This window comes from Chiloscyllium plagiosum, chromosome 17 (assembly GCF_004010195.1).
Source record: "Chiloscyllium plagiosum isolate BGI_BamShark_2017 chromosome 17, ASM401019v2, whole genome shotgun sequence".
Classification (NCBI taxonomy): Eukaryota; Metazoa; Chordata; class Chondrichthyes; order Orectolobiformes; family Hemiscylliidae; genus Chiloscyllium; species Chiloscyllium plagiosum.
Genome location: NC_057726.1, coordinates 41,322,755 through 41,348,278, shown reverse-complemented (window position 1 = coordinate 41,348,278; position 25,524 = coordinate 41,322,755). Strand labels below are relative to the sequence as shown.

Sequence of the window (25,524 nt, the reverse complement as noted above, 5' to 3'; positions counted from 1 at the left end):
AACTGCACTAATGCTAAATCCTGACATTGTGGTCAGATTCAGAGGGACGACAGCATCAAGCCCTTCAGAAATCCAATCCATTATCATTGGCTCTTAGAAATGTTACTTGACTAATCCAAATTTTCAATGCTGTAAATATGTTTCTCTTACATTTCTGAAATGCATAACTCAACATAAAATTATTCTTTACCATACCCACATTCTTTTCAAGATACTATCACAGAGTCTTTGAATAACCCTGTATCTCTGCTAATTTCAGATTGAGTAGTGTGCTAACCTATAACCCTTCAAGACAAAACTCCTGGCTCCAAAGCTGCAGATTATATGGGATCAACAGACAGGTCTTCTCAGACTTATTCCATGTCTTTCCCACAAACACAGTTACCATCAAAATTATTGTCCCTGAGAAGCCCAATTATCTCAACCATTAGCTACCTGATGAAGGAGCTGCGCTCCAAAAACTTGTACTTTTAAATAAATCTGATGGTGTTGTGTGATTTTTAACATAGAAGATTGGCAGCAAACAGTTGTATATCTGTGCACTATAACGAGTAAATTAATGATTAACAGTAGCTAGCTGTCATCAGTATCAGTGAGTATGTTACATTAACACTTGTATCTCTTTGACAGCATGAAATTTTTTGTCCAGCTCTTGAGCTTAGGAAAGTTGATCACTATGTCCATTGGACTGAATAATATTGTTTGACTTTATTTAAAAATCATACGGATTTGTTATTTGGAATAAAAAAGACATCTAAGCATCTGTATTGCCTAGGTTTTCTGAATAATGCAATTTAATCTTTGGAATCCAGAGCAATGGAGAGAATTGGAGACTCAAGAATTAAAGATATTTTGAGGTTTGTAGCCTAATCTCAGGCTACAGATTTATGATGGCAACTGAACCTGTGATTGTGTTCCATATTGTGTTTTTGCATCATGTACTCTTCTTCTATCAGTTTTCTGGCCCTGACTGCAGTGCAAAACACACTGCAACAATCAAATGGAACCTTAATCAAATACAGTCTTGGAATAAATATTGCATTACAACACTTCAGTAAAGGAACGTAGTGACTGGTTAAAGTGCCCTGTAAACACTCCAACAGGTTCAAAATAAAGTTGATTACAAATAAATGACCGATGAGAACAAAATAAACAGGAGCAAGAGTAGGGCATGTGGTTCTTCAAGCCTGTTGCACCTGTCAATAAAATCATGGATCACCTTCAACCTCAACTCCACTGATTCCCAATTCTCTTGAGTTCTAGAGAGTCGAACAGTCTAATCTCATTGCCCTTAAAGGCACTCCACATCTAAGCACAGAGACCCCTCTAAGGTGGGGATTCTAAAGATTCACAATCCTCTAAGAAATTTCCCCTCATCGATCCTAAAGGGACAATGTCTTATCCTGAGACTACACTTTCTCAGTTCTCAGTTGCCACTCAGCATCTACCCCATCAAGCTGTTCAGAATCAATGAGATTACTTCTCACTCTTCTAAATTCCAAGCACAGTAAGCCTGTCAACATAATCACTTTTCAGAGGCCAACTTCTTCATCTATGATGTTATGCTAGAACTATTTTGTCAATCAATTCTCCAAAATATTGTTTTCCTTGCAATCAAGACCCTTCCCATATATTTCATTTGTGAGTGCACTGGTATAATGGATTTATTTGAAGCCAAAAGATGGTGACTTCTCTATCCTTACTGATATTTTGGTACATTTTGTATCACACCCCTGTCCAAACTGGCAAATGGGTAGCATTGCTGATGTTAGGAAGTCCCATCTTGACTTTTGGTCTTCGTAGAATCAAAGAGATATACAGCATGGAATCAGATTCTTCAGTCCAACTTGTCCATGACGACCTGATAGCCTAAATAAATCTAGTTACATTTGCCAGTATTTGGCCCATATCCCTCTAACGCTTTCCTGTTCACCTATCCATCCAGATGCCTTTTAAATGTTGTAATTGTACCAGCCTCCACCACTTCCTCTGGCAGCTCAGTCCACACATGCAACACCCTCAGCGTGAAAAAGCTGCCCCTTAGATCCCTTTTAAATCTTTCTCCACTGACCTTAAACCTCTGCTCTCTAATTTTGGACTCCCTCACTCCAGGCGAAAAAAAACCTTGCCTATTTACCCATCCATACCCCTCAAGGTTTTATAAATCTCTATAAGGTCACCCCACTGCCTCCAATGCTTCAGGGAAAATAGCCCCAGTCTATTCAGCCCCATCCTATAGCTCAAAACATCCAACCCTGGCAAGATTCCTGTAAATCTTTTCTGAACCCTTTCAAGTTTCACAGCATCCTTCCTATAGCAAGGAGACCAGAATTGAATGCAGTATTCCAAAAGCGGTCTAGCCAATGTCCTGTCCATCTGCACCATGATATCCCAATTCCTACACTCACAGACTAATAAGGACAAGCATACTAATCACCTTCATCACTATCCTGTAACTCCACTTTCAAGGAACTATGAACCTGCAGTCCAAGGTCTCTTTGTTCAGCATCACTTCCCAGGACCTTACCAATCATTGTATAAGGCCTGTCCTGATTTGCCTTTCCAAAATGCAACAGCTCACATTTATCTAAATTTAACTCCATCTGCCAATCCTCAGCCCATTGGCTTATCTGATCAAGATCCCATTGTACTCTGAGGTAACCTTCTTCGCTGTTCACTACACCTCCAATTTTGGTGTCATCTGCAAACTTACTAACCATACCAGAACTTAAACACTTAATGGTAAGGTCCGAGGGTGTGTTGCTGAACAAAGAGACCTTGAAAGCAGAGTTGCAGGTAGATAGGATAGTGAAGAAGGTGTTTGGTATGCTTTCCTTTATTGGTCAGAGTATTGTGTACAGGAGTTGAAAGGTCATGTTGTGGCTGTACAGGAGATTGGTTAGGCCACTGTTGGAATATTGCGTGCAATTGCGGTCTCCTTCCGATCGGAAAGATGTTGTGAAACTTGAAAGGGTTCAGAAAAGATTTACAAGGATGGGCAACCTTTTCACACAGAGGGTGGTGTGTGTATGGAATGAGCTGCCAGAGGATGTGGTGGAGGCTGGTACAATTGCAGCATTTAAGAGGCATTTGGATGGGTATATGAATAGGAAGGGATTTGGAGGGATATGGGCTGGGTGCTGGCAGGTGGGACTAGATTGGGTTGGGATATCTGGTCGGCATGGACAGGTTGGACCGAAGGGTCTGTTTCCATGCTGTACATCTCTATGACTCTATACCTCCTATGTTCACATACAAATCATTTACATAAATGACGAAACGAAGTGGACCCAGTATCAATCATTGTGGCACACAGCTGGTCACAGGCCTCCAGTCTGAAAAGCAACCCACCACCACCACCCTTTGAGCCAGTTCTGTATCCAAATAGCTAATTCTCCCTCTGTTCTGTGTGATATAATCTTGCTAAACAGTCTACCATGAGAAACCTTGTCAAACACCTTATTGAAGTCGATATAGATCACGTCCATTGCTCTGCCCTCAATCCTCTTCATTGCTTCTTCAAAAAACTCAATCAAGTTAGTGAGACACGAATTCCAATGCACAAAGCCATGATGACAATCCCTAAACACTCCTTGCCTTTTCAAACATATGAAAATCCTGTCCCTCAGGATTCCTTCCAACAACTTGCCCACAACCAATGCTCACTGGTCTGTAGATCCCTGGCTTTTTCTTACCATCTTTCTGAAATAGTGGCATCATGTTAGCCAACCTGTCTTGTGGCAGCTTGCCTGTGGCTATCAATGCTACAAATATCTCAGCTAGCGTCCCACAGAGTTCTAGGGTACATCTGATCAGGTCCTGGGGATTTATCCAACTTTACGCATTTTGAAACATTCAGCACCTCCTTCTGTTAATATGGACATTTTTCAAGATGCAGCTGTTTATTTCTCCATGTTCTCTATCTTCCATGTTCTTCTCCACAGTAAACACTGATGCAAAATACTTGTTCAGTATGTCCTCCATTTCCTGTGGTTCCACATATAGGTGACCTTGCTGATCTTTAAGGGGCCTTATTCTCTCCCTAGTTACCCTTTTGTCATTGATATATTTGTAAAATCTCTTTGGATTCTCCTTAACCCTATTTGCCAATCCTGTCTCATGTCCCCTCTTTGCCTGTCCCCTGATTTCCCTCTAAAGCATACCTCTACTGTTTTTATACTCTTCTAAGGATTCACTTGATTTTTGCTGGCTATATCTGACATATGCTTTCTTTTTCTTAATCAAAATCTCAATTTCTATTTCCCTCTAAAGCATACCTCTACTGTTTTTATACTCTTCTAAGGATTCACTTGATTTTTGCTGGCTATATCTGACATATGCTTCCTTCTTTTTCTTAATCAAAATCTCAATTTCTCTAGTCATCCAACATTCTCTACACGTACCAGCTTTTCTTTTCACCTCAACAGGAACATACCGTCTCTTTATTCTCGTTACCTCATTTTTGAAGGTTTCCCATTTTCCAGACATCCCTTTATCTGCAAACATCCGCCCCAAGAACTTTTAAAATTCTTGCTTAATACCGTCAAATTTGGCCTTCCCCCAATTTAGAGCTTCAACTTTTTGATCTGGTCTATCCTTTTCCATCACCATTTTAAAACTAATAGAATTATGGTCACTGGTCCCAAAGTGCTCTCCCACTGACAACTCAGTCACCTGCCCTGCCTTATTTCCCAAGAGTGGATCAAATTTTTCACCTTCTCTAATCAGTACATCCAAACACTGAATCAGAAAGTTTTCTTGTTCAGGCTCAACAAATTCCTCTCCATCCAAGCTCTTACTACTATGGCAGTCCCAGTCTACGTTTGGAAAGTTAAAATCCCCTCCAATATTATTCTTCAGATAACTGAAATCTCCTTACTAATTTGTTTCTCAATTTTCCACTGACTATTGGGGGGTCTAGAGTACAATCCAAACCAGGTGATCATCCCTTTCTTATTTCTCAGTTCCACCCAAATAACTTCCCTGGATGTATTTCTGGGAATATCGTCCCTAAGTACACCCGTAATGTTATCTCTCATCAAAAATGCCCCTTCCCCTCCTCTCTTGCCCCCCCTTTCTATACTTCCTGTAGCATTTGTATCCTGGGAACATTAAGTTGGCAGTCCTGTCCATCTCTGAGGCACGTTTCTGTAATTGCTATGATAGCCCAGTCTATTGTTCCCAACCATACTCTGAGTTCATTTGCCTTCCTTGTTAGGCCTTTTACATTGAAATAAATGCAGTTTAATTTGTCAGTCTTACCTCGTTCTCTACTTTGTTCCTGCCTGCTTTGACTTTTTGACTTACTCTTTTTCCCAACTGTACCAGTCTCAGATTGATCTCTTTCTTCACTATCTCCCTGGGTCCCACCCAACACGACCCCCCCCAAATTACCCCCGAGCAGCTCAAGTAAATCTCCTTGCCAGTATATTAATCCCCTTCCAATTCAGGTGCAATCCGTACTTCTTGTACAGGTCACTTCTATCCCAGAAGAGATTCCAATAATCCAAAAATGGGAACTCTTCTCCCCTGCACTAGCTCCTCAACTATGCATTCATCTGCTCTATCCTCATATTCCTACCCTCACTAGCTTGTGGGACTGAGAGTAATCCAGATACTACTGCCATCAAGGACCTCCTTTTTAAATTCCTGACTAACTTCCTATATTGTCTCCTCAGAATCTCATCGTTTTCTTTTCCTATGTCGTTAGTTCTAATGTGTATAACAATCTCCTGCTGGTTGCTTTCCCTTTTGAGAATATTCTGCTCTCTCTCCAAGAGAGGGTTACCTCAGATTACAACAGGATCTTGACCAGATTGGCTAATGGGCTGAGAAGTGGTAGATGGAGTTTAATTCAGATAAATGCAAAGTGCTGCATTTTGGGAAAGCAAATCTTATACACTTAATGGTAATGACCGAGGCAGTGTTGCTGAACAAAGAGATCTTGGAGTGCAGGTTCATAGCTCCTTGAAAGTGGAGTCGCAGGTAGATACGATAGTGAAGAAGGCATTTGGTATGCTTTCTTTTATTGGTCAGACTATTGAGTAAAGGAGTTGGGAGGGAGTTGGGAGGTCATGCTGTGGCTGTACAGGAGATTGGTTAGGCCACTGTTGGAATATTGCGTGCAATTCTGGTCTTCTTCCTATCGGAAAGATTTTGTGAAACTTGAAAGGGTTCAGAAAAGATTTGCAAGGATGTTGCTAGGGTTGGTGGATTTGAGCTATAGGGAGAGACTGGGACTTTTTTTCCTGGAGTGTCGGANNNGGGAGTCCAGAACTAGAGAGTATAGGTTTAGGGTGAGAGGGGAAACATATAAAAGAGACCTAAGGGGCAACCTTTTCACACAGAGTATGATACGTGTATGGAATGATCTGCCAAAGGATGTGTTGGAGGCTGGTACAATTGCAACATTTAAGAGGCATTTGGCTGGATATATGAATAGGAAGTGTTTGGAGGGATATGGGCCAGGTGCTGGCAGGTGGGACTAGATTGGGTTGGGATATCTGGTCAGCATGGATGGGTTGGACCGAAGGGTCTGTTTCCATGCTGTATATCTTTATAACTCTATGATATCCTTGATCCTGGATCCAGGGATGCAAAACACCATCTGGTGTCTCACTGTCGGCCGTAGAAATGGTTGTCTGTGTCTCTGACCAGATGGTCCCCTATCACAATTGATTACTTGGAACCTGGCATATTCCTTGATACATTACAATCAGTCTCAGTGCCAGAAATCTGGTTGTCAGTGGTACATTCCCCTGAGAGTCCATCACTCCCTCCTTTTTCCAAAACAACATATTTGTTTGAGATGGGGATAGCCACATGAGATTCCTGGAAGTTATGACACAGTTTCCATGCTTTATCCTAATTTATCCACGATCAACCTTTCCACCTTCACTCTTACGTCTCATTGTCTACCATTCCCTGAAGCCTCATTGCAGCTTCTTCAGTGAGCTCTCCTAACTCTATTCTTTGCTGAGATACTGTGGTGAACAACTTAATGCTTCATTTAATTTATCTCTAAATTCTCTCAGTTCCTCGTCCAGTCACCATTCTTCCTTCTGCATTCACTGAACACTATGCTATATAAACTCAGCCTTGGACAGTCCTTTGATCATGCCAAATTCAAGGTTTTGATTTTTGACAATGCCTTCTCTGAGCTCTGCTTGATCTCTCTTTCTATTCATGACGTCAGTCCTTCTGCATGATTCACAGTACTGCCCCCTTTACTACCACACCTCTTTGAGAAAAACATTTGCTTGCACTTGCTTATCATTCCACCCTCTAACTGCAGTTCCCAAATGCTAGTCCTTTAATTTCTATGACCCTTATGCTATTGTTGATACCTTCACTTTATTAAATGTTCTTGTCTTTTCCATTGGGTTTGAATAACTCTGTTCCTCTTGATTCAGTTTCCACCCCATACCTTTAAGTGTGGGTGCTGCCAAATCAGGTTCTGGATTAGAGTGGTGCTGGAAAAGCACAGCAGTTCAGGCAGCATCTGAGGAGGAGCATGAAAATTGACGTTTCGGGCAAAAGCTCTTCATCAGGAATACAGGCAGAGTCCCTGCAGGGTGGAGAGATAAATAACTGTTGAAGTCCACATTGATGCCCTGGGGTTGAAGTGTTCCAAGGTGGAAGATGAGGCGTTCTTCCCCCAGGCATCGGGTGGTGATGAAGCGGCAGTGAAGGAGGCCCAGGACCTCCATGTCCTCGGTAGAGTGAGAGGGTGGTGTGGTTGATTGGTGCGGGTGTCCCAGAGATGTTCCCTAAAGCGCTCTTCTGTAGAGGAGACCGCATCGGGAGCAACGGATACAATTAATGATATTGGTGGATGTGCAGGTAACACTTTGATGGATGTGGAAGGCTCCTTTGGGGCCTTGGATGGAGGTGAGGGGGGAGGTATGGGCGCAGGTTTTGCAGTTCCTGCGGTGGCAGGGGAAGGTGCCAGGATGGGAGGGTGGGGTGTTGGGGAGCATGGACCTGACCAGATAGTCACGGAAGTCATTGTTTTTACCTCGCTGCCAAATCAGGATTCAAGAAAGAGCCTACCTTACTTTCCATGACCAGACTTTTTTTTGTCATCAATGATAGTAAAGCAAGTCTCAAACTCCAATGAATCTCATCATACAATTAATACAACACAGAACACGGCCACGTCTGAACCAGCTCACCAAATATGCAACTCACCTGGTGCCATTCCTCTGACTTCTCTCTGAGACCATGCATATTCTCTCTTATGAAACAAGACAGGCCATTCTGCAATAACACACCTTTCGTCAGAGCGAATTGGCTATAATGCGATTGATGAATTGTGGATGTTATTTGGATAATGTGTACTTTCTACTGAACGGGTATAGCAATTTTCTACTAGCGCAATTTTCTGTAGTGGTTTTCCATAGCATGAGGAAATAGCTATCGCGTTATAGCACAACAACCTATATCCATTTTCACTACACTCTTAGGCAGTGCTTTGCAAACCCTAAACACTTGCTGCATGGTAAAGATTTTTCTCATATCACTTTTACTTCTTTTACTAGTAACTTTAAATCCGTGCCTTCTTGTTCACAATCCTTTCATGAGTGGGAACATTTTTATCCTATTTACTCCAACCAAATCACTCATATTTTTGAACATTTTGGTCAGATCTCCTGATCTGAGATCTCTAAATTTCTTCTTTAAAGAGAATTGTTTCAGGTTCTCAACTCCATTTTCCTAAATGATATTGCTCATCCCTGGACTCATTTTTACAAACCTCTTCTGCACTCTCTCCAATGTCTTCACTTCCCTCCTAAAGCATGGTCCCCTGAACTGGGTGCAATATTTCAATGCTTTTAAGTTTCATGGTTAAAAATCACACAGCACCAGGTTATGGTCCAATAGGTTTAGTTGGCAGTACAAGCTTTTGGAGTGTTGCTCCTTTGTCACGTAGCTACAGTGCTTCCAAATAAACCTGTTGGACTATAACCTGGTGTTGTGTGATGTTTAACTTTGTCCAACCCAGTCTAACACTGGCACCTCCACATTCGTGTTTCATGCCAGCAGCAAATTTAAAAAATATGTTTAGTACATCAAGATTATTAACCTAGATCAAGAAAAGCAATAGTTCCAACTCTGACTGTAGAGGTCTCCACGATAAACATTGTCTCAGCCTTAAAGGCATCTATTAATCAGTAGTCTCTGTTTCCTGTCACTTAGCCAATTCTGTATCCATGCTGTTATTGTCTTTTTGTTGCATGAGCTCGAACTATCCTCACATGTCAGTTGTGTGGCATTGTATCAAATGGCTTCTGGAAGTCACTTCACTGTTTAATTTCTCTCTTTTCATCCATTCCTTCAGCTCCAGCTGTAAGAAGCCTAGAGATTTGCTTGTTTGAAAATTGAAATTGTTTGCTTCAACCTCTGTCTCCTCTTCATCTAATAATTCCCAGTACAGCCAGGACTTTATTCTAGTCTGGATGCCATTATCATTCTCCAATCTTCCTTCCACTTCCCCTTAGGTGACACCAGCTCTATCACATGACATTCATCTATTGCTCCTTTAATTTTGCTCCTATTGAAATTCTCAGCACACAATCATTGCTTCAATGCTCTTTAGCATCAGTGATGATCATCCTGATGCTGTCCATGCACAACAGATGGTCCACTTCCCCAGATATGTACAATTCCAGATCTCATTTTATCTTCAAGTTATGCAGAGTCCAGCAGACCACAGCTTATCGGGGACATATTTAATACTCTCTCTGTGTGGCTGCTCAAAACTTGGTCACTTTTTGTAAACAAACCATTCCTGGACATCAGCAGTTCAGGAGGGCAGCTCACCATCACCACCAGCTTCTCAAGAGCAACCCAGGATAGGCAACAGGTACCGGCCCAGCCAGCGTCACCCATGAAAGAATATTTGCCATAAAACTCTTCAAAGTCTCTCACGCTGGAACTGCACAGAGCTGATCTTAATCTTATTTATGCAGTTGATAGCATCACTTTGTCCGTGCTACCTTCTCCCACATCCACATGGCTACCCGTTCTCCCAATTCCAGCAGCCAACAAAGGGGTGGGCACTGTAGGAATGTCCCCTGACTGGACAGAGGAGACATGAACACCTCTACTTTCTGTATCCCCTGAGCTGGAGGGTCGGAAATCCGTCAGCCTCCCTTTGTCTTTGAACATCAAGGCAAATTGAACCCACAGAGTACCATCATGAGGGAAATCTCATGCAGAATGGAACCAAGCCTCCGGTTTCTGCCAGATTTATGTTGGATGGTGCTGTTGAACTTTTTTGGAGTTGGAGTTGAGAACCTCTGAGTGTCTCTCTCTCTCTCTCCAACTTTGTCGCTGCAGTGAGTGAGCTGACAGTGAGAGCGGTTCAGACTGGGGCAGACACTCCGCCCCTGCTTCCACCGCACGCACGTCCTTTCCGGACCGGGGTTGGTGCTGGGGAGGCTGATCTTCAGCATCTTCCCCCGGCTCTCGGGCCCTCACCTGATCCTCCCCCCTCTCCATCCCAGCCAGCGAGGGGAGGGGAAAGCAGCTTTGGAAGGAGGTCCCTCCCCGGGCTGATTTGAGTGCTCCTTGCCTTCCGCACGATGGACGAGCCGGAGATTGAGCGGCGCTCCATGGCCGAGGAGGATCCGAACGGTAACGAGCACGGAGCCGGGGCGAGGAGCAGCACGGTACCGCGCTGGGGACCACAGCACGCCGGGGCCAAGGAGCTCGCACAGCTTTACTCACCAGGTAAACAGGGGAGCACTCCGGGTACACTCACTCACCCACCCCCTGGGCACACTCCCCCCAGTCAGGGCTGGAGACAAGGCAGTGCCCATACCAGCCCGGCTCGGCTCCTACCCAGCAAGTACCACTGGGTGCTTTCCCCTTACAGAGCAGAAACGCCATGACAACAGGTAGTCTCTGGAAGTTTAAGAAGAGGACGTGACATTGACCCTTTAACAGCAAACCAGAACTAATCAAGTTGTTTTCCCCCTTTTCTTTTGCCCCGCTGTAACGCTCCACTACTTCTCTGGAAGGTGCAATGGTCCATGTTTCTACCCCTTGCTGCTGTCAAAGCATGTGTATCCGAACTGTACAGGGAGCCGCTGAGTTCAGGATTCTGATCGCTCCATTGCATTGTCAGGGTGGTCAAACAGGGACACCGAGGTAGCTAAGTTATTGGAGCTTGCAGTTTAGATAGTGCTACAGCATCACGTGTGAGGGCGGTGGCACCCCCTGGGCTTTGAGTCAGATGTTTGTGGGTCCAAATCCCACTGCAGAAACTCGGGCAGATCATTTCAGACACTCCAGAGCTCTATTTAGAGAGTGGCCCAGTGTCAAGGATGGCATCTTTCTGATGAACCAGTCTCCCAGATGGGCCAATAAGATCCCATGGGTGCTATCTTGAAGACGTGCAGGGAAGTCCTCTCTGGCGTCTGGCCCAATATTTATCCAAAACCAATTTCTCAAAACCAGGTGGTCAATAATCATTATCACATTGTCATTTTCGCTGTGCACATTAGCTGCACTTCCTACATTATGAATGACTATAATTGAAAAAGTAATTTGGTCATGAAGCACTGAGATATGCTGATGCTGTAAAAGGAGCCATATTAATAATGCAAGTCTAGCTTTCAAAAAAAATCGGTTTTTAATGTTGCTGACAAGAAGTGGAATCTTAAAATGCAATTGATTAACACAAGTGAGGAAGTTTGGGCATGTGACTTTTTGATGCAACAACACCAATTTGCATTCATTTTGTGCTGAGCCAATATAAAATGTCTCAAAACGATCTTAAAAGAAAATATCATATGGAGCCATATAACATATTGGGACAACCTTTTGCTGTGTGCAGTTAGGTTTTAAGGAATATATTAAAGGAGGAAAGATAGGTAGAGAGGCTTAAGGAATAAATTCCCTGAGCTTTGGGGTCTAGCCAGATGAAGGCATAACCAACTGCTGGTAGAGTGATTTATGTAAGAGATGCTCAAAGGACTGGAAATTAGAGGCATGCAGATATCTTGGCAGGTTGTAGAGCTGGACGAGACTACAGAGACAGGGAGCGGTCAGACTGTGGAGAAATTTGAAAACAAAAAATGAGTTTTAAAACTGAGACATTGTTTACTTGAGGGCCAGTATAGAGCAGTGGTAATTAATGGATTGGTCTCAGTGCAAGTTAGGGCAGGGACAGCACAATTATGGTGAGTAGAATGTGTAAGGCCAACTAGGGGAGTGATGGAATAGTTGAATCTGAAGGTAATAAAGCATGGATGTGGGTTTCAGCAACAGAAGAGTTGAAGTACGGGCAGCGATGAGTGATATTGTTGAGGTGGAAAAGGAGTTTAGTGACAGTATGGACATGAGATTGAAAATATATCTTGGGGACAGATATGAGACTGAGGTTGCATACAGTCTGGTTGAGGCCCAGATGTTGCTGTGAGAGAGATGGAATCAGTAGTGAGAGAATCGGAATTCTGGCAGGGACTAAAAATAAACTATGAACATATCATTAAGGAACAAGACTAGGCCACTTGGCCATTCAATAAGATCATAATTGATCTGACTTTAACCTCAACTCGACATCCCTGCATATTCTCTTTCATCCCCTTGGTAATAAAGAATCTATCTACCTCTGCCTTAAAGCTATTTAAAGATTCTGCATCCATCTACTAAAAACAAATGACATAATGTCATTAACATTGCTGTCAACTAGTGAATACAAAGAGGAATGAATTGACTCATCCAGTGATGCTGAGCAAGGATAGTATATATTGGATTTCTGGTGATCTTGAATGGATACATACCTCTGTCTAGGATTAATGGTGCTGGAAGAGCACAGCAGTTAGGGCAGCATCCGAGGAGCAGTAAAATCGACGTTTCGGGCTTTTGCCTGAAATGTCGATTTTACTGCTCCTCAGATGCTGCCTGAACTGCTGTGCTCGTCCAGCATCACTAATCCAGAATCTGGTTTCCAGCATCTGCAGTAATTGTTTTTACATACCTCTGTCTAGCCTGTCCACCCTCAGTACAACTGTGTGAAGTGGATTCACTCAGTTGGCATTACTGTAAGGGAAACCACTTGAATTGCCCTCTGATTCTATTTTTAGTAACAATAGGAATTGACACCAGTGGTGGGAAGTTGATGCGACTTCTGTTCTTGAAGGGCACATCCACTTTACTCAAAAAAAAGGAGAGCTTACAGATACAAGATTCCACAGAGGAATCCTATAAACAATAATATTATTTGGAAAACAAATCATCTTGGGACACGTTGCTGTGCAATCCTGCAGTTGTCTTCTGTTTTGAATCTTTCACTATCATAGCTAAGCTATATCTTTGTTGAATTGGATTTGTTTAGTCCCAAATGATGCTATGCTGAAGGATCTCTGGTTTATCAAGCGTCTATGATTGACAGTTTCTCAGTCGCCATACAAAATTATTAGGTTCTGACTTTTGACTGTAAATTAAAACTCTAAATGCTGCAAACTTTTTAATTAAAGAGCTTAAAATTAAAACTGACTATTTTATTTAAATACATAGACTAAATATAGAGCAGGACAAATACTACTAGTAATGATTAAATTAGAATTCTTCATCAGGCATGAGAATTGTTTTGCCCTTTAACTAAGATTAGAGATCTGCTATTTTAAATATAGTTGAAGATGTCACTAATTACAGGCTTGCACCCAATGTTGCCGTTAAGTTAATTCACTGCTTACTGTGGAAGTGAAACTGCAAGTACCTCATTTAATTTCTGATCTGTATTGAATTAGATTATCTCAGTTGGGGTGATGGTTAGGCACAATATTGGGTCTCAGCACCTTTTGGGCTTGGGAATGGAAAATCATCCATGGTTCTAGTCCCTGATTATAATTTCAAAGCCTCTGCCAGAAAGGGCACATGTTGGACATGGGTGGGATCTGGGATGCCAATGAAGATTCATTTAGTCAAATAAATATTGAGTTTCTGGTGATCAGGAACCGATGCATACCTTTGTATAGCCTGTCCCCCCCTCAGTACTGTTGTGTGAACTGTTCACTCAGTTGGCATTACTATAAGGAAAACCACTTGAATTGCCCTCATGTTCAAGTGACACATATGAATAGGAGAAAGTGAGGACTGCAGATTAGACTAAATTAGATTACTTACAGTATGGAAACAGGCCCTTCGGCCCAACAAGTCCACACCGACCCTCCGAAGAGCAACCCACCCATAAGAATTCCCCCACATTTACCCCTTCACCTAACACTACAGGCAATTTAGCATGGCCAATTCACCTAACCTGCACATTTCTGGACTGTGGGAGGAAACCGGAGCACCCAGAGGAAACCCATGCAGACACTGGGAGAATGTGCAAACCCCACACAGACAGTTGCCTGAGGCGGGAATTGAACCTGGGTTTCTGGCGCTGATGCTGAAGATCAGTTGAAAAATGTGGTGCTGGAAAAGCGCAGCAAGTCAGGCAGCATCCGAGGAGCAGGAGCATAAGCCCGTTCAAGAGGTTGGTGCTGAGTTGGAGGGTTGGATCTGGGATGATGTGGGAGGAGGGGAGATGAGGAAACTGGGGAAATCGACATTGATGCTGTGTAGTTGGAGCATTCCAAGATGGAAGATGAGGCGTTCATCTTCCAGGTGTCAGGTGGCTAGGATTTGGCGGTGGAGGAGGCCCAGGACTTGCATGTCCTTGGTGGAGTGAGAGGGAGAGTTGAAGTGGTCGGCCACTGGCGGTGGGGTTGTTTGGTGTGTGTGTCCTGGAGATGTACCCTGAAATGTTCTGCAAGTTAGCGTCCTGTCTCCCCAGTGTAGAGGAGACCACATCAAGAGCAATGGACACAGTAGATGAGGTGCATGGATGTGCAGGAAAATCTCTGCTGGATGTGGAAGGATTCTTTGGGCCCTTGGATGGAGGTGAGGGGGGAGGCGTGGGTGCAGGTTTTACACGTCTTGCAATGGTAAGGGAAACTGCTGGGAATGGACGATGAGTTGATGGGGGACGTGAACCTAACAAGGGAGTCATGGAGGGAATGGTCTCTTCAGAATGCTGATAGGGATGGGGAGGGAAATATATCTGTGGTGATAGGGTCTGATTGTAGGTGGTGGAAATGGCAGAGGATGATGCGCTTTATCCAGAGATTGTTGGGGTGGAAGGTGAGAACCGAGGTGGGGGTTCTACCTTGTTGCGTTTGGTGGGGGAGGGGTTCAAAGGTGGAGGTGCAGGAAGTGGAGGAGATGCATTGGAGGGCATTGCTGATCACGTGGGAGGGGAAATTATGGTCCCTGAAGTAGAAGGCCTTCTGGGATATTCTGGAATGGAATTGCTCCTCCTGACACATAAAAATGTTTGAAAAACAAACAGACTGCAAAGGACTGGATAGTCCTGTTCCAGGCAGACATGATGCAAATAGCATCAGGATCCACTGTATTACTTTCATCAGTAACGATGTAATTGCTTAGGAAAGATAAAGAAACAAATAGCGAAAGACAACATGAGTCGATTCAGAGGAAAGTTGATCATAACCAGTTCTGGGAGATCACACTACATAATTACTGCTTAATGTCTCAATGATATCAGTGACAGTTTTGGGAGGGATCATAAAGAAAATTGAATACAAAATCAGCAATTAATGCAGGGCAATAGTGGGACCACATATGGAGTATTATTTACAGTAATGGTCTCTTTATTTAAGGAAGAATGGAAGAAGTTCAGAGAAGGTTTACTAGACCTAATACCTGGGTGAAAAGTTGGACAAACTAGGCTTGCATCCTAAGTTTGGAAGAGCAAATGATGACTTGATTGAAACATATAAGAAGATCTCAACAGTTATTGTAGAAAGGATTTTTCCACATGTGGAAGAATCTAGAACTAAGGGTTACTGTTTATTTACTTATGTCCTCCTATCCACCTTTGTCCTTATACCAAATATCTACTGTAGACTGAGCTGAGGAGCCAAGTTGAGATGGGATGAAGTAAAGTTCTAAGAGTCTATTGCAAAAACCTCACTCAGTCATCAAACCCTACAATTATGTTTGCATTCCTTCAGCTACGTAATGCCTTATAAAAAGAAACATTTCTTTAAGTGCACAGACTCTTATAACAAGCATTGGAATTAATAGTTTGATTTCAAAGTGTCTGTAACCACTTGTAGTAGCTAATCAAACGATGAAATGGATGACATTCTTTGGTGATGATCATTGGTTGTGAAATCAGTCATGCAACACTATTTCAAGAATGCAAACCCCCAGTCTTATATTGACAGTGAGAGGAAAATAGGACACCAATGATTTATTTAATTCCTGAAAATTTCTGTCCAAGATTTAAAGGGCAGGGCGTTTAAATGCATGGCAGCTCTTGTTGACATTTGTGTTTGACACATCTTTTTGCCATTTTTGACAATTTCTCTTAACACTTCTCTCAGGTCCTCTCAACTTTGACAGCTTTATTTGACAGGTCAGTTGCCATTCCCAATGAGCTTAACAGTTATTGAGTTAATGGACTGTGTGTACATTCATGATTAGTTTCACCAATTCCAAAGGGCAGCTGTGCTTCCCCCAGAGGTGTCTCAGGGTCATATCCAAAACGGTGTCTTGGCTACTTACAGAAATGTATTAAGATCTCGCGCAGTCTTGCCAAGTTTACACTGTAAATTTGAGGTTTTGCACTCCCACGCTACCTGTTCCAAAGATGCTAAATGTTTAACATCACTTGGAGGACTTGTGTTTTGAAGGATCATGGAACATATTTATTTAGTGATTTGTGAAAATATCTGAAGCAGTTTCTTTAAAAGATTTCCTAGAGATCAAAACGAACTGGTGATATTACTTGTTTCCTGTAGACTCCTGGTGATGTTGTTTTGAGCAGTGGCTGGTTGGAGACCTGGCTGCCCCTACTTGTTTTACCTGGTTGAGTTGAAGTGAAGCCTGCTATTAAAAGTTGAGTTGGAAGAAAGCTCACTATGAACTCGCTGCCCAGCTGATCTCTCCCATTTCTAAAAAGGAAACTCTCTCTGTGTCAGTTCAGAGTGGAATCTTTTCAAAGAGTAATTAAAAGAACATCGCAAGCTTGCATTTCTTGGACAAGGTGAGAACCATAGTGTGACTAACATTGGGGGATTGCTGACAAATCTGTGGGATTTGCTTTCACTGCAATTTGCCATGTGATGAGCTCTGTGGGTGTTTGCTAACAGTTTGTCACCCAAAGTTACCTCATAATAATTCTGGATGTTTGAGCATAAATTGTACATACATTGCTTTACTGTTCTAAAGTTCTGGAGTCAAGGCTATTCTGCTTCTTTAAAACCATGCAGGCAAGTGAATACAAATGTCTCACTCTCCCGAGTAGCTCTGTGGTTAGCACTGCTGCCTCATAGTGTCCAGGTTCAATTCCACCCTTTGGCAACTGGCTGTGTAGACTTTGTTCTCTTGGTAAATACCTGGGGTCTCAAATTTTATCTATGTTAAACAAAAGGCTTCCTGGTCCTTTATCAGACTGTAATATAAATTTGGCAGTCTCTTCCGGGAGCTTACATTTCTTAAAATAAATTGCATTTGATTAACCTGATTGAATTGTTTGACTAAGTCATATGGATTTTAAAAAAAATGCTGCATAATAGACTTGTTACCAAGACTGAAATCTATAGGATTAATAGGACAATGGCAGCTTGAGTATAAAACAGGCTCAGAGAGATATTAGACCTCGACTGATCTTAATACCTATCGATCTCTAAGACATGGATAAACAGGGCATAATTTTAAAGCTTGCAAATTGTGTCAAACTCAGGGAAGATAGTACCAGACTTGAGAACATCAGCCAATGAAATGGGCAGGCAGCTGGTAGATGCAGTTTAATCAGAGGATTGTATTGCAATAAATGAGAAATGAAGTAATATAATATGTTTCACAGCTTTATAACCTGCTCAAGGGTTAGCAGCCTGAGGAATACTTTTGTACTGTAGTCACTCTTGTAAGAAGGAAAAGCCAACAGTAATTAATGAACTACGAATGTCCACAATAGCAATGTGATAATGACCAGGTAGTGAAGTTTTGGTGACATAGTTTGAAGGAAAAATATTAGCCAGGATAAAGCTGACAGTTCCCCAAATCCTCTTTGAAATTGTGGGACCATCTACATTCTTCTGAGAGGCCAGATGGGGCTCTGATTGAATGGTTTAATTCCAGCACCCCTGACAGTGCAGCATTCCCTTAGCACTCCTTATTATCTTTATATTATTCTTGAACATGAACTGGGGAATGGAGCTAAACTTGATAACAAACAGATAGGTCAATGCAAATGTTTCCCTCTCCTGGGCAGCATGTTGGCTCAGTGGTTAGCAATGCTGTCCCACATTTCCAGGGACCCAGGTTCGATTTCACCCTCTGGCAACTGTCTGTGTGCAGTTTGTAATTCTCTTTGTGCCTCCGCGGATTTCCTCTTGTTGCCCCAGTTTCCTGTGTCAGTCCAGAGATGTGCAGGTTAGGTGGATTGGCCATGGAAAATGCAGAGTTACAGGAGTAAAGTAAGAGGGTGGTTTTGGGTAGGTTGATGTGATTGGACATGATGGGTCAAATGGCCTGCTTCCACGCTGGAAAGACTCTGTGATTTTAAGAATAGTGTGGGTTATCTTAATTTCAGCACTTAAACTATAACCTTCTGACCTCGCCAAGTACTACAAATGGAGTCAAGGTGACATATAAATGAAACAATACTGGCTCAGATATTCTGAACAGTCACTGCAGCAATGTGGACTGGAGTTATGTGTTGGAAATGTGCAGAAATCCTGAGGCAGCTAACTCTCTGGGAATTATATGGGGAAGTTGATAACACTGAAGGACATTCCCTTGAATCTGGAACTTTCTAAAGTCATCCCCTAATTCCAGAGTATGAAGGGTCCCAACTCACTTAAGTTTAATAGCTACCCAGGAAAAATTAGACGATTAAAAAACCACTTTTAACACCTGCAGAAGACTATTAAACCATACTGACCATCACTGCCCCTCCCGACCCCTCAACAGCATCTGCTCTCCGAACCCGACACCTTGCAATGCTGGCTCTGACAATTTCCCTCCCACCATGACCCAACAACACATCATCCCAAACCAATAACCAATACCTGGTGAACCTGACACCATGTCCCAACTAACATCTGCCCCTGCAAAGCATGACACCTCTCCCCTCCACCTCTCCAAAACTGGAGACCTGTGTGAGCCTGATCTCCAAAGCACCTTTGGGGCTGGGGCCTGAAGTTTGTGGGAATTAAAAGTTGTGAAGCTGCCTCAGGATCCTGACACCTGTGGGACAGTTTCGAACTTTGAAAGGAGTGACAGTGGGTTGGGGCAAAGGGCAAAATATGCAAAACATGGTCATTGCTAATTACTAGTTCCTTTAAGGGCCAATCAGTTTGAGATTGAATTTCTAAAATCTTTTTCTGGTGAACCCAAACAGTCTTGTGGCATAATTGTTGAATCTACCGTGGAGTCCTGGTAATTTGCTTTGCATTAGCTTTTAAATTTATCCTGCGATTTCAACAAGTGTTGTTCCCACCCTTAGGTCCATGGGTGAGTTCCATTATGTTCCCCATCAAAGTTAAAATGGCTGCCACCTGCCCATGCTGCTGGAACCAGGAAGACATTTTCCCTTCTAGACTCCCAATGCCTCTAATTGGACGCTGGGCTTACCACTTGGCCAATTTTGCTTGCTTGCACTAAAAATAACATTGTGAGCACAATGCAGCTCTGGTACCTAGGAATACATCTGGATGGCAAGTTCCTGACCCCATTTTGCAATTCTGGCCTCAAATGTTTGCTAAGTTTTCCTCCTCAGAAATCCATAAAACCCTTTCTGCAATGTTTTGTAGTGAAAGCTGTCACTAGCAGCAGAAAAACAGAAGAGAAAGCAGCGCCTATTCAAACTACATTTAAAGAAAAAAAGGTGAATTCATTTGTGTAGTGCCTTACAGCAAATGAAGTATTTTTGAAGTGCAGTTGCTGTGATATTGCAGGAAAAATGGTGAACAATTTATACAGAGCAAACAACCATGTGATAGAAAACAGACTATCTGTGCTTTTGTGATGTGTTTTGAGAGAAAATATTGGCCCATCCACCAGGGATAACTCTTAAGGTATTCTTTGAAATATTGTCATAGTATGTTTTACATGACTCAAGCAAGCAGATCAGGTCCTCTGTTTAATATCTCCGCTGAAAACAGTCTGTCCAACAGTCTGACACTCCCTCAGTAATGCACTGCAGTGTCAGTCTTGATTTTTATGTTGAAGCCCTAGGGATGGAACTTGATCTTGGATCCCTTTGACGCAGAGGCGATCGTGTTACCAACTGAACCGTAGTAAATGACTCTGGAAATTTTATACCTTCATTGGCTTAGATTGTGATTTAATGGCAAGATTTTGAACTTAGCTGATGATATTGAGTATGGTTGTGAAGCTAATTTTTTGCTTTGTGCATTGTGTAAAAAAAAAAGTCATACCGTTCTATTTACAGAAAAGAATATTTGATCTCATCCATGTCTCTAGTGAAGTGAAATTATAAACTGGTGACAGCCAGGTTTCAAAATGTCCTGGAATAAGTTAAGTGAGGTCAAGTTTTAAATGTGAATAACCATGCCTTTATTAACTTGAAAATATCTGGTGTGCAAATTGTCCTTCCCCATATTAACATTCTTTACTTATTGGGTGTAAAACTTGACATGAGACTTAAGTCAGTGTTTTGCGATTACTGCATGGTCCCATAATTCAAATCTATTGAGCTTTGACCTCCCATAACAATTAGTTAGTCATAGGGTGGACAGATTAACAACTCTCTGAAGTCTTAAAATCATTTACAGGTAAAATTTGTTTTTTGCAAAAATTGAGCATATTGAGTGTAATACTGCTGCATAGAACACACTGCATCAATCAGTCTTTAAGGATTACATATGGGTCTGCGTTTGGCTTTCAAGTACCTTTTCAGATGCCTTTGTTTGCCTTCATGATGCAGCTTGATGAATGGTTTGAGGTAGCAACATCTTGCAGGTAAGATGGTAGAAAAAAATATCATGAGGAGCTGTAGCTGTTGGCGAAGTGGCAGGGTGGGGGTGGAATAAAAGACACCCAACCAAAAGAGGAAAGATTAGAAGGGATGATCAGAAGTTTGATCAAAGAGTTGAGTTTTAAACATTTTAAAGAAGTTGACAGAGGTAGCAAGGTAGAGATGTTCAGAGAAAGATTGCCAAGTGTGGGGCCTCAGTGACTCCAACAACATTTTGGAGGAGTTGATAGAAGAGATCTACAATTAGTTGCCCAGCTAATTTAGATAAAAAGCAGTCCCCACACCTGATTCTGTTGGATAATCTAATAAGGGTATTAGATTCCATCTTTAGGAGTCGATAACTATTTCTTCATTAAGCAACTCTTGTAAAATGACTTATTTTTCAAAATTATTATACGCGTAAATAGGAATCACTGGAGAATCTCAGCAAGACTGGCAGAAGTTCTAAAGAAGGATTAGTGGACTCGAAATGTTAACTCTACGTTCTCTCCACAGGTGCTGCCAGCCCTACTGAGTTTCTGCAGCAATTTCTGTTTTTGTTTCAGATCCTTAGCACCGCAGTTCTTTGTTGTATATTATCATAGGCCAAGCTTTGCTGCTAGTAAGTGAAGGATGTTAATATAGGAAATTGGCCAATTTTCAAATCAAAAAAAGCATGGTTAAAATGCAGGGTAAGTTTTGTTTGTCATTGAGCTGTTACACTCTGAAATCTTTTCCTCAAAGCTACCTGATAATGAAACTCTTGAATGTTGTGATACTTTGTCAATACTAGCTGCATTTAAGGGATATATACATGTTGTAATCACTTTCCATAATAATCTGGGCAGGTAGATGGTGATTTGGCCACAGCCAGTGAGCTTCTTCAGTTTTTTTTTATGGTGTTAATAAATTATTGCCTAAATTATTCTGTGACCTCATAATCTGAAACCTTTGTGCCTGGATTTTACGGTCAGTCATGAATGAAAAGTGCCTACTTGCTCCCAGGCATTCCCTGGGCATCTACATGGTGGTTTGCAGTATTTGGAGAGCTCCAGTGGGGGCTTTGGGATCTTTGTGAAGAGGGTAAGCAATTGTGTACCTCCTAAATCAGACTGAAGAACTCTCAGACATGTGGGCTAAAATTCCCCTAGTGTTGGCGCTATGGAAAAATGTAGCATACCCAGACTGTGGGCATGAATGGTTGTACCATGTGTGTGCTGGGACATGCCCGGTGAGTAGACCACAACACCAGAGAACTGCCAACATTGGTTTAGTGCACAAACTGTCATTTTAGATTTTGCAGATTGAGTTAATGTCCTCTCATAATCACTTCCATCCGAATCATGACTTCCATTTGAGAATGTGATCAACTGCATTAGGGACCCACCTCCAACTGTTGCTCTTTAAATAGACCATCATGGAACTTGCAGATGAGGTGCTTCTGACTTGCTTCTGCTGTAGAGGAAGTGGAAGGGCTGTGTTGACTGTTATTAGAGAAACTCAGAAAAGCTTTGAGGATTCCCAAGTGGCTGAGAATGTACATTGATAAATGAGCAGTTAAAATTGGAAGTGGACCATAAGCAACAGAGAGGAAAAGATGAAGAAGTGGAGGATGAGGACACTCAGTGGAAGACCCTGCCCATCAAGGGTTTTTGGAGACTCCTCTCCTACCTCGAACTCAGCCAGGAGCAGTGTGAGAGATGCCTGTGTTTCACCAAGAGACAGGTGACTGGACAGTGCCAGCTCCTACAACTGTTTCACTTTTCAAGAAGAGTGGTAAAGATAAGACAGGAAATTACAAACCAGTGAATTTTACATCCGGTGTTAGGCAAATTATTGGAGAAAATTCTGAAGGAGAGAACTATCTCCATTTGGAAAGGCAACATTTGATTGGGGATAGTCAGCATGGCTTTGTCAGGGGGTCGTCATGCTAACAAATTTGATTGCATTTTTCAAGGAGGTGACCAGATGTGTGGATGAGGGTAGTACGGTTGATGTAGTTTGTATGGATTTCAGCAAAATCTTAGATGACATCCTACATGGGAGGCTGATAAAAGCATGTGGTATGGTGTGGCCAAATGTGTGGTTGGAGATGCAGCTCTAGGATTGGGCAATTCAGCCACACGAGGGCCCACAGAACACATGACCAGTGACAGGACATTTCTTAGGTGGACAATCGTACTTGTTAGTGGGTGATTTTGACAGCGATGATGATGGAAAGCACATGGGATGCAGGGAAATTTGGAATGTAGGATCCAAAATTGGCTTATTGATAGGAGACAAAGAATGGTATAATGTTGTTTGCATGACTGGAAACTGATGTCCAGTGACATACTATACAGATCAGCGCTGGGTCCTTTATTGTTTGTGATACACATAAATGATGTAGATGAGAGTGTGGGAAAGATGACAAATACATTTGCAGATGTCATGGTTGGGTGCTTGACAATGAGGAAGAAGGTCTTAAGTTCCAGGAGGATATAGATGGATTACTCAAATGGGCTGATCATTGGAAGATGGAACTTAACTCTGATGTATGTGAGGTGATGGATTTTGGAAGAAGTACCAAGACAAGAGAGTACTTCATGAATACGACACTAGGAAGCTCAGAGCAACAGAGAGATCTTGGGGTGCTAGTTAACAGGTTCCTGAACCTGACATGTTAATAGGGGAGTTAAGAAAGCATATGGGACCCCTGTCTTTATGGGACCCCTGCCATAGATGTGCAGAGGAATGTAATGTTGGAACTCTATAGGACTTTGGTCAGGCCACAGCTGGGGCTCTGTGTGCAGTTCTGCCCACCACACTCTCAGAAGGATGTGATTACACTGGAGGGGTGTCGAGGTGATTCATCAGGATGTTGTCTGTGATGAAGCATTTTATCTGAAGGGAGGCTGGATAAGCCCAGGTCTTTTTCTTTAGAACAGAGAAGGCTGAGAGGGGACCTGATTGATGATTATGAGGGCCATGGACATGGTGGATAGAAAGTTGCAGTTTCCCCTCAGTTGAAAGGATGATAATTGGGACTGTGATTTTAAGGTGGAAGGCAAGAGGTTTAGAGGGGATTTGTGGAAAATATTTTTCACCCAGAGGGTGGTGGGAATCTGCAATGCCTGGGATGAAAATTAATGCAGATAACCTCATAATTTTTTAAAAAACATATTTGGATGAGCACTTGAAATATCATAGTATTAAAGACTATGGACCAAGTGCTGGAAAGTGGGAAAAGTGTAGATTTAGTGTAGATTTGTTGGTGCAGACATGATGGACTGATGGGGCTGAAATGTACTGAATGGTCTTATGATCCTTCCTTTAATAAATTGACCAATATTGTGTAGAATACTCAGATGCAATCTCACCAAACTCAGTATAACTGAAGCATAACATCCCCATTTTTGTATTCAGTACCCTTTGTGGTAAATTATTTGCTGTATCTGCTTTCTAATCTTTTGTGAATCACACATGAGGATGCCCAGATCTCTCTGCATGTTAGATCTAATCACTCCCATTTGTCTAATATGATTCTTCCTTCAGAAATGGACAATTTCATATTTTTCCACATTTTAATGCCATTTATCACATCTTTGCACACTCACTAAACCTATTTTTTAGCAACCTCCTCTTCATACCTTACTCTCCTCCTTATTTTTGTGTTGTTACAAATTTGTGAAGCATACCTTCTGTTCCTTCACTTAAATCATCTATACGAATGGAGATGGTTAAGGTTCTCACACCGATCCCTGTGGCACATCAGTTGCTACACCTTGCCAACAAGAAAGATCTATTTATGCCAACTCACTGCTTTCTGTCAGCCACTCAATTTTCTATCCCTACGCCGCAAGCTTTTAACTTTTGCAATAATCTTTGATGTGACACCTTATCAAATGCCTTTTAGAAATCTAAGTACAGCTCATCCACCAGTTCCGCTTTCTGCTGAGCATGTGTTACTTCCTCAAAGAACTCCAGTAGATTGTACAAACATGATTTATCTTTCACCAAACCATGTTGACTCTGTCAGATTACCTTGAACTTATCTAAGCACCCTGCTATAGCCTCTTTAATAAATCTTCCAAGCACTTTCCCTTGAAGGATTATAGAAGCTGGAGGCCAGTGGAGTTATTCTTGATGTCTGGTGAGTTGGCACATGGACTGCTGTTTCCTTCTGCAACAACCTACTCACACCTGGTGATGTACTGCAAGTTGATCCTGAATTTAAACTATGGTACGTGCATTGCAATGGTTACTAGTGTCAGGTCAGTGATGGTGCTTGGAAACATAGAAAATGTCTGATGCTGCCCGGTAAAAGACCTTATCCAGTCTAATCTGGCTTTCTAGCTCTTGATCTGTCATCTTGCACGTTATTGTCTTCTAAGTACATATCCAGTGGAGTGAGGGTTTCTGCCTCTATATTCACTGACTTTCAACGTCCAACCATTCTCGTTGAAAAAAATTCTCCTCAGCTCTCCTCAAATCATTCTATCAATTGTGATCTAAAAGTCTATCCACTTTGGTTATTTACC

At 42.2% G+C, this 25,524-nt stretch overlaps 1 protein-coding gene across 2 annotated transcripts in view; it reads left to right on the top strand.

Annotated features, from left to right (window-relative positions):
- Positions 1–10,336: 10,336 nt before the first annotated feature.
- si:ch211-212o1.2 (uncharacterized protein LOC492735 homolog) overlaps positions 10,337–25,524 on the top strand; it is a 138,081-nt gene continuing 122,893 nt past the window's right edge. Inside the window, exon 1 of one of the 2 annotated variants that reach the window (XM_043706932.1) lies at positions 10,337–10,734. In XM_043706932.1, coding sequence (XP_043562867.1) covers positions 10,587–10,734 — 148 coding nt within the window. In that variant the 5' untranslated portion in view covers positions 10,337–10,586. The remainder of the gene's footprint in view (positions 10,735–25,524) is intronic. The other variant, XM_043706931.1, reaches the window with a different exon arrangement.